The 8,627-nt window shown below is 40.8% G+C and overlaps 1 protein-coding gene across 2 annotated transcripts; it reads right to left on the reverse strand.

Moving 5' to 3' along the window:
- Positions 1-328: 328 nt before the first annotated feature.
- Positions 329-7,245, reverse strand: LOC110493569 (E3 ubiquitin-protein ligase RNF135). 2 transcript variants are annotated; one of them, XM_021567919.3, is made up of 4 exons: positions 4,378-7,245; positions 4,047-4,148; positions 3,766-3,904; positions 329-2,733 (listed from the first exon to the last, which is right to left on the reverse strand). In XM_021567919.3, exons 1-4 carry the CDS (start codon positions 4,681-4,683, stop codon positions 2,177-2,179), a joined length of 1,104 nt encoding a protein of 367 aa, XP_021423594.3. In that variant the 5' UTR covers positions 4,684-7,245; the 3' UTR covers positions 329-2,176. The 2 variants fall into 2 exon arrangements, with proteins under 2 accessions (XP_021423594.3, XP_021423593.3); XM_021567918.3 differs by having other exon boundaries at positions 329-2,736.
- Between the last annotated feature and the right edge of the window lie 1,382 nt (positions 7,246-8,627).

Raw genomic sequence — 8,627 nt, forward strand, 5'->3', positions numbered from 1 at the left:
TGGCCATGGAAACCCATTTCATGAAGCTCCCGACAAACAGTTATTGTGCTGACGTTGCTTCCAGAGGCAGTTTGGGACTTGGTAGTGAGTGTTGCAACTGAGGACAGTCGATTTTTACGCGCTTCAGCCCTCGGCGGCCTCGATTGCATGGCTGTGTGCTTGATCTTATTCACCTGTCAGCAAAGGATGTGGCTGAAATGGCCAAATCCACTAATTTGAAGTGGTGTCCACATACACTTCATGGCCAAAAGTATATTTAAAGTGGACAGGTGCTACCTAGGTGAGAGAGTGAATGTTTTGAACACATCAACTAAAGCTGACATTTAGCTAAGGCAAACTTAATTTTTATTTCACCTTTATTTAACAGATAGGCCAGTTGAGAACAAGTTCTCATTTACAACTGCGACCCGGCCAAGATAAAGCAAAGCAGTGCGACAAAAACAACAGAGTTACACATAAACAAACGTACAGTCAATAACACAGTAGAACAATCTATGTACAGTGTGTGCAAATGTAGAAGAGTAGGGAGGTAAGGCAAGAAATAGGCCATAGAGGTGAAATAATTACAATTTAGCATTAACACTGGAGTGATAGATGTGCAGATGATGATGTGCAAGTAGAGATACAGGGGTACAATAGAGCAAGAAGATAAATAATATGGGGATGAGGTAGTAGTGTGTGCTCTTTACAGATTGGTTGTGTACAGGTACAGTGATTGGTAAACTGCTCTGACAGCTGATGCTTAAAGTTAGAGAGGGAGATATAAGACTCCATCCAGCATCAGTGATTTTTGCAATTTGTTCCAATCATTGGCAGCAGAGAATTGGAAGGAAAGGCGGTCAAAGGAAGTGTTGGCTTTGGGGATGACCCGTGCAATATACCTGCTGGAGCGCGTGCTACGGGTGGGTGTTGCTATGGTGACCATTGAGCTGAGATAAGTGGGGCTTTACCTAGCAAAGACTTATAGATGACCTGGAACCAGTGGGTTTGGCGATGAATATGTAGAGGGCCAGCCAACGAGAGCATACAGGTCGTAGTGGTGGGTAGTATATGGGGCTTTGGTGACAAAACAGATGGCACTGTGATAGACTGTATCCAATTTGCTGAGTAGAGTGTTGGAGGCTATTTTGTAAATGACATCGCCGAAGTCAAGGATCGGTAGGATAGTCCGTTTTATGAGGGTATGTTTGGCAGCATGAGTGAAGGAGGCTTTGTTTGCGAAATAGGAAGCTGATTCTAGATTGCTTAGATAAAGGCAAACCATGCATTGATATGACAAACAAGTAATGTGGACAGGCAGTTTGTCAACCTCACAGCAGATGGTAAATAGCCAATGTCACTTGGGTCTAAACATCAAATTGTTAAGGATACTAGCTAGATAGCCATGTTATGACACTACTAGCTGAGTAGTGTGTAGTTAACATCATGGTGTGTGTATGTGGTAGTGTAACGTTAGCTATAAAACGTTATTCCTCAGAGTCCTTTCATCAGCATTACTCGCTCTTCCAGCTGGCTGTCATGCATGCAGGTTCGAGCTTGACAGTAAAACAGAACTACGGAGTAGACCAAAACAAATCCACTTACGCTCTCCCACCAGTAATATTCTGACGTCTTTCCGCATCTTCACCACTGCTGAAGACCAAATCTGCAAATGCTTTCATGAAATCATTTATGTTCTCGTGTGGTTTAATACAGCCAGCGTTCCGCTATGTGGCCTGGTTTACGTTTGCATTTTCCCAGTTGAGCTTCACCAACATAAACCTAACTGTAGTAAATGCCCTGCACTGAATGATATTACCAAACGGGTCCTTTGAAAGAGTTAAACCTCTCAGACATAAAGCGTAGCTGCTGAGGTTGACATTTATATTATTAGTCATTCGTCTGCACACAAACTTGAGTGTTACGACCGCGCAAGCTAGCCTGAACATGAAATTACGACCCGCCTCCAACGAGGCGAGCGAGGAGACAAATATTGTACAGCTACTACAACAACGCAAAACTCCATACACTCTTTGGGTGAAATAAAAAAGTAACATTAAAAATATGGGTGATTGTCATTTTATTTTGACCTCTAATAGGAATATTGTGCTAAATATATTAATTACTAAATATGTTATTTTATTTATCTCACTCGTAAACAGACAACTCTTTATGTTGTCCCCATCCTCACATATCCTTATGACACGCAAGGAGGAAAGGACAGAGCATTGTTTAGCTTCAGCCCAAACAGCCAGAACACTGGCCTCACTGGCTCTGTGAATCCCTCCTCCACACAATGCAGCAGAGTCTGACTGTCAGACAGGCTATAAAATGACAAGGTCCCATTCGTCACATCCAGAGCCAGTCTAACGATACTGGGGCAGCCATGTTTGATAAACTCCTCTATGTTATCGTGCCAGTAGCAGAGCTTGTTCCTGCTCCACTCCAGGCACCAGGAGTTGGCTGTGCGACCCAGCTGATCTCTGCGGCCGATGCTGGGGTAGGAAACCCCGACAGCCCAGCCCACGCTCGCCGACGTATCTACATCCCAATAGTGGCAGCCTTCGCTGAACTCCTGCTCCGCCATCCACTGGCTGATGTCAAAGCGGCCGTCATGGCATGCGGAGGACGTCCTCTTGGTCACCACTCTGTGCTCTTTGGGTATGAAGGTCAGGCTCCTGTGGCCTAGGGCTGGGTTGAAGGTGAGCCAGGAGAAGCTGACCCCAGGCAGAGGATGGGGTGGAGGGGCAAAGCCTGCTGACAGACATGGACAAAATGTGAGATTGAAGTCATTAGATGAACACAGTCAAGTTTATCAGCCTACTGTATCTGACCATGATGGAAAAAATGACCTAATTGTCATACTTCAGTAAAAGTAAAAATACCATTAAAAAAGAATCCCATCAAAAACTATTTGTTTCATTAGTTCTTTGTTGACAAAGTCCCAAAATGTTTGCTTGTCAGCAATCAAGTTTTCAAGATATGTAACTTTCAAAATACCAAAATCCTCCCTGTATGATGCATTTTGCAAATACCAAAATATTGTTTTTGGGTGGAGTGTTCCTTTATAATAGAAAATGACTGAAGTAAAAGGGAAAGTCGCCCAGTAAAATAATGCTGGAGTAAAAGTCTAAAAGTATTTGGTTTCAAATATACTTAAGTATCTAAATTAATAGTAATTGCTAAAATATACTTAAGTATCAAAAGTAAAAGTATAAATCATGTCAAATTCTTTATATTAAGCCAACTAGACAGCACAATCTTCTTGTTTTTTAAATTACGGATAGCCAAGGGCACATTCCAACGTCATTTACAAACAAAGCATTTGTGTTTAGTGAGTCCACCAGATCAGAGGCAGTAGGGATGACCTGGATTGTTTTATTGATAAGTGTGTGAATTGTACCATTTTCCTGTCCTGCTAAGCATTCAAAAGATAACCAGTACTTTTGGGTGTCAGGGAAAATGTATGGAGTAAAAATTACATTATTTTATTTAGGAATGTAGTGAAGTAAAAGTAAAAGTTGTCCAGAATATTAAAAGTTAAGTACAGATACCCCCCAAAACTACTTAAGTAGTACTTTAAAGTATTTTTATTCAAGTACTTTAATCCACTGGTATCTGATGTACTCTAATTCAACAGATGTCTTCGAATGGCTATACTGTATATAGGCTACCCCATCTAGTGGTTGATTGGTGAAAACAGCACATTATATTTACAGTATTCAGTACATTCTAAGGAGTAATATTCAAATGAGACTCAAGAATAGGACAAATCCTACAGTCTACCTTCAGCCCGGTGTCTGTCATTTGAAGGAGGGGAGATAGGCAACTCCTGAACCCGACCATCATGGGAGGCTGGGACATCTGGACATCTGTCATCTGTCACTTCTGAGCTTGTGTCATTTATAACAACAGGGGCCTCCATCTATATGACAAGATAACACAACACCGGAGCATGAAAATTAACTTTAAAAAATATGATCTTTAAAAAATATGATCTTTAAAAAAGAAAACCAACTAAGGAGGAAGTTGTAGCCTACTGTAAATACTGTATCTGGAAAGTTTACCTGTTGCTGTTGAATAGTACTTCCCAGCTCAGATGGTCTGTTGATATCAGTCTGTTGTGAGTGTGAGGCCACACATTCTTCAGCTTTATCCTCTTTGAAGTCCTAACAATTATATAATGTAATATTATATAATACAATTAAACTATTTCTACTAATTGATAACTACTATAAAGTTATTTATAGTTGTGCACTTGTTTATGGTAAAAAATATATAAAAGTGAATCCTCCAAACTGATGTATTCCTATTTAAAATTCCGTGTTATTATGTAGCGACGTTGATCGTGACAGGAGTCAATAAGCATACTGTGTTCATAAAAACGTTTTAACTTACCACTTCCATTTCATGTCCTTTTGTAAAATTTTCAGTGGATACAAAACGTTTATGTTCGTAATGAACATTCACGATGTTACAAAGTAGAACATTTTTATTCAGTTTAAAACCTGTTCGAATTTTTCCTCTGCAACCGGGACAATCCTTCCTCGTCTTCGTTTTTCCAAGTAGATAATCCTCTAAACATTTCATACAATAACTGTGGCCACAAGTTAAAGTCACCGGATCAGTGAAAATGTCAAAGCATATTGAACATGTGAGACATTTTCCTATATCTGTAAGAAGTTCTTCATGTAGCAACGCCATTGCGGTTCGGTGTGTAGGCTAGAATGCCTGAATTGAAACCGAAAGTGCAGTAAGGGGAAGTACAGTAAGGCAGATTGCAAATTTTCCGAAAGGGATTTTTCCTCTCGAAGAAAAAAATGTACTTAATTAATAAACACCAATTAATTATCTCTCTCTTTCTGTGTGTGTGTTTGAAAGCACGGAAATACAGTATGTCTGTGTCTTGAGGCTGTTGCTCATTGCTGAGAGAGAGGTTTCATGAGAATATGTCAATCAATGCAACTGTAGGCTTGTCTTGTATAACGTCTGTTTGTTGTATTTGTCACACCCTGATCTGTTTCACTTGTCTTGTGATTGTATCCACCCCCCCCGGGTGTCGCTTATTTTCCCTGGTGAATATATCCCTGTGTTTCCTGTCTCTCTGTGCCAGTTCGTCTTGTATGTTTTTCAAGTCAACCAGCGGTTTTCCGTACTCCTGCTTCTATTCTCTTTTGCTAATCCTCCCGGCTTTTGACCCTTGCCTGTTTTCTGGACTCTCTACCTGACCATTCTGCCTGCCCTGACCCGGAGCCTGCCTGCCACACTGTACCTCCTAGACTCTGAACTGGTTTTGACCTTTTGCCTGTCCATGACTATTCTCTTGCCAACCCCTTATGGATTGTTAATAAAATAACCCCAACCCCTTTTGGATTTGTTAAATAAATATCAAGACTCAAACCATCTGCCTCCAGTGTCTGCATCTGGGTCTCGCCTTGTGCCCCTATAGTATTATAATTGTTAAAAAGTTAGACACTTCCAAGACTGCCATTTTCTGGTTAATATATTCACTCACCTCAAAACTGTAAATAACCATAACTTTCTCTCCTACTGAAAGCATTGCCACCTGATTTTATTTTTTTGCCCAAACTGGTATTCTCAAGTGTAGGATGTGCAGATCACCCTCCTTTTCTGCTTTAAAGATTCAGTGCAGTCAAAAACGTGATTTAAATGTTTTATATATATTTCCACACTAAATGGTTGGAGTACTACTCTGCAGTTGTGGAAATTATAATAATGCCCCTTCAGTGTAAGAGCTGTTTTAAAAGACAGCCTGAAATGTCTGCCTGTTTTGGGGGGATGGAGTTTTGGCATGGCTGGTGACATCCCCAAGTGGTAAATGAGTTAATAGACCAATAAGAGTTCCAAACCTCTCTACCAATAACAGGTAGTTTTCAGTTTTCCTCTCCCACTCAGGCCACTCCCAGACAGTCCTAGCATAATTTTTTACCATTTTAATAGAAAACAATCATAGTAAGGTACATAATTGCTATCAGAAAGGATTTGATATTGTTATAAAAACAGCTGCATTGGACCTTTAAGATAATCAGAGTGGTCTTACATTGGACCTTTAAGGTAATCAGAGTGGTCTTACATTGGACCTTTAAGGTAATCAGAGTGGTCTTACATTGGACCTTTAAGGTAATCAGAGTGGTCTTACATTGGACCTTTAAGATAATCAGAGTGGTCTTACATTGGACCTTTAAGGTAATCAGAGTGGTCTTACATTGGACCTTTAAGATAATCAGAGTGGTCTTACATTGGACCTTTAAGGTAATCAGAGTGGTCTTACATTGGACCTTTAAGGTAATCAGTGGTCTTACATTGGACCTTTAAGGTAATCAGAGTGGTCTTACATTGGACCTTTAAGGTAACTAGGCAAGTCAGTTAAGAACAAATTCTTATTTACAATGACGGCCTACCAAAAGGCAAAAGGCCTCATGCGGAGACGGGGGCCTGGGATTATTATTATATATTTTTTTAAATACAATATAAATATAGGACAAAACACACATCACAACAAGAGAGACACATATGGAATCATGTATTAACCAAAAAAGTGTTAAACAAAACAAAATATATTTGAGATTCTTCAAAGTAGCCACCCTTTGCCTTGATGACAGCTTTGCACACACTTGGCATTCTCTCAACCAGCTTCATGCGGTAGTCACGTGGAATGCATTTCAATTAACAGGTGTGCCTTGTTAAAAGTTAATTTGTGGAATTTCTTTCCTTCTCAATGCGTTTCAGCCAATCAGTTGTGTTGTGACAAGGTAGGGTGGGTATACACTTGATAGCTCTATTTGGTAAAAGACCAAGTCCATATTATGGCAAGAACAGCTCAAATAAACAAAGAGAAACAAACGATAGTCCTTTATTACTTTAAGACAAGAAGGTCAGTCAATCTGGAAAACTTCAATAACTTTGAAAGTTTCTTCAAGTGCAGTCACAAAAACCATGAAGTGCTATGATGAAACTGGCTTTCATGAGGACTGCCACATGAAAGGAAGACCCAGAGTTACCTCTGCTGGAGAGGTTAAGTTCATTATAATAACTGCACCTCAGATTGCAGCCCAAATAAATGATTCACAGAGTTCAAGTAACAGACACATTTCAACATCAACTGTTCATAGGAAACTGAGTGAATCAAGCCTTCATGGTCGAATTGAGTGCTGCGTCAGATGACCTGGCCTCCACAATCACCTGATCTCTACCCAGTTGAGATGGTTTGGGATGAGTTGGACCGCAGCATGAAGGAAAAGCAGCTAACAAGTGCTCAGCATATGTGGGAACTCCTTCAAGACTGTTGGAAAAGCATTCCTGGTGAAGCTGGTTGAGAGAATGCCAAGACTGTGCAAAGCTGTCATCAAGGCAAAGGGTGGCTACTTTGAATCTAAATTATAAAATATATTTAGATTTGTTTAACACTATTTTGGTTACTATGTGATGTGTTATTTCATAATTTTGATGTATTCAATATTATTCTACAATGTAAAAAATAGTAAAAATAAAGAAAAACCCTAGAATGAGTAGGTGTGTCCATACTTTTGACTGGTAGTGTATATTTGAGACTTCTCAGTCAACCAAAATGGGGTCAGTCCAAGTAGCCCTGCTTGGCATCAACTGAGCTACAAAAGTATTCTGAAGGGGCAAATTCAATTTCAACATTTATGAACATTGGGTCACTACAGTTATTGTTACTTGTGGTCAAAAACATTATTTTTAGTTCATACTATGAGGGGGGGAGGGTGTTAAATGTATTTCACAGTAAAAGAGGAGGGTCATGTGAAAATATTTTTAATGTTGGGGAGGGGGTTGCATTTTTTCTTATGACACCGTGAGTTATATTTTACATATATGGCCACTCCTCCCCCTTTCTGTGATCTGTCACATCTAAATACATTATAATAATTTACTTCAATGTCTTTATCAAAGACAGAACCATTGAACCATGTTTCCGAGAGAACCAGAACGTCAGGACACTAGTCTTGTGCTCAAATGTCAATTGTGTTCATTTTAAAATCATACTTCGCATATTTAAGTGCATTATCCCAAGCCCCCTTCGAGATTTAAAGTCAGAGGGCGTATTCAGCTTATTCACATAAGAGTTAACAGGCATAAGATCATCTGTAACTATTTTTTGAGTGAGCTGAACCTTTGCCAAGGCCCCTGGCAACCACGTGAGAGCAGAACAAACTGAGCATTTGGCAGTCGTCCCTCAAGTCACAGGACGCAGAGGCTGGGCCAGGAACTGGGAGAGCAGTGTTGGCAGAGCTCAGTCCACCCGGATGAAGCTCCCACCAAAGGAGTGGAGCTGCTACAGAGGACCGGAGTGGCTGCCAGTGCTGCATTCTTCTGGGTGTGCACAGGATGCCTTGGTGTGGCTCCTGTTGCAGGGTTGGGGCTTCCATGGGGGGCAGGAGTGTCTCAGGCCTGACCTGGGGATGGGAGTAGGGAGGGAAACCGAAACTAGCCTGGGAGAGAGGTTGTGGCGGGAATTGAGGAGGGTGGTGTGGAGGGCAGTGTGGCTGGCGAAGCTCCAAACTCTCAGCATATGAGGGCTGATGATGTGAATGATGCATGGTGTGGACTGCATCATGTGGTGCACTACCCTCGACAGTGTGCTGTGATGGGCCGGGTCTGGTAGA

This window comes from Oncorhynchus mykiss, chromosome 17 (genome assembly GCF_057628025.1).
Source record: "Oncorhynchus mykiss isolate SJ-2025 chromosome 17, ASM5762802v1, whole genome shotgun sequence".
Lineage (NCBI taxonomy): Eukaryota > Metazoa > Chordata > Actinopteri > Salmoniformes > Salmonidae > Oncorhynchus > Oncorhynchus mykiss.

Excerpts from the sequence above, each read along its gene's own strand:
- LOC110493569 (XM_021567918.3), bottom strand. The coding sequence starts at position 4,683 with ATGGCGTTGCTACATGAAGAACTTCTTACAGATATAGGAAAATGTCTC. Across the intron at positions 4,149-4,377 it reads AAGGACATGAAATGGAAGTG|GACTTCAAAGAGGATAAAGC; the intron begins GTAAGTTAAAAC and ends TATAATTGTTAG. Across the intron at positions 2,737-3,765 it reads TGACAGACACCGGGCTGAAG|CAGGCTTTGCCCCTCCACCC; the intron begins GTAGACTGTAGG and ends CATGTCTGTCAG.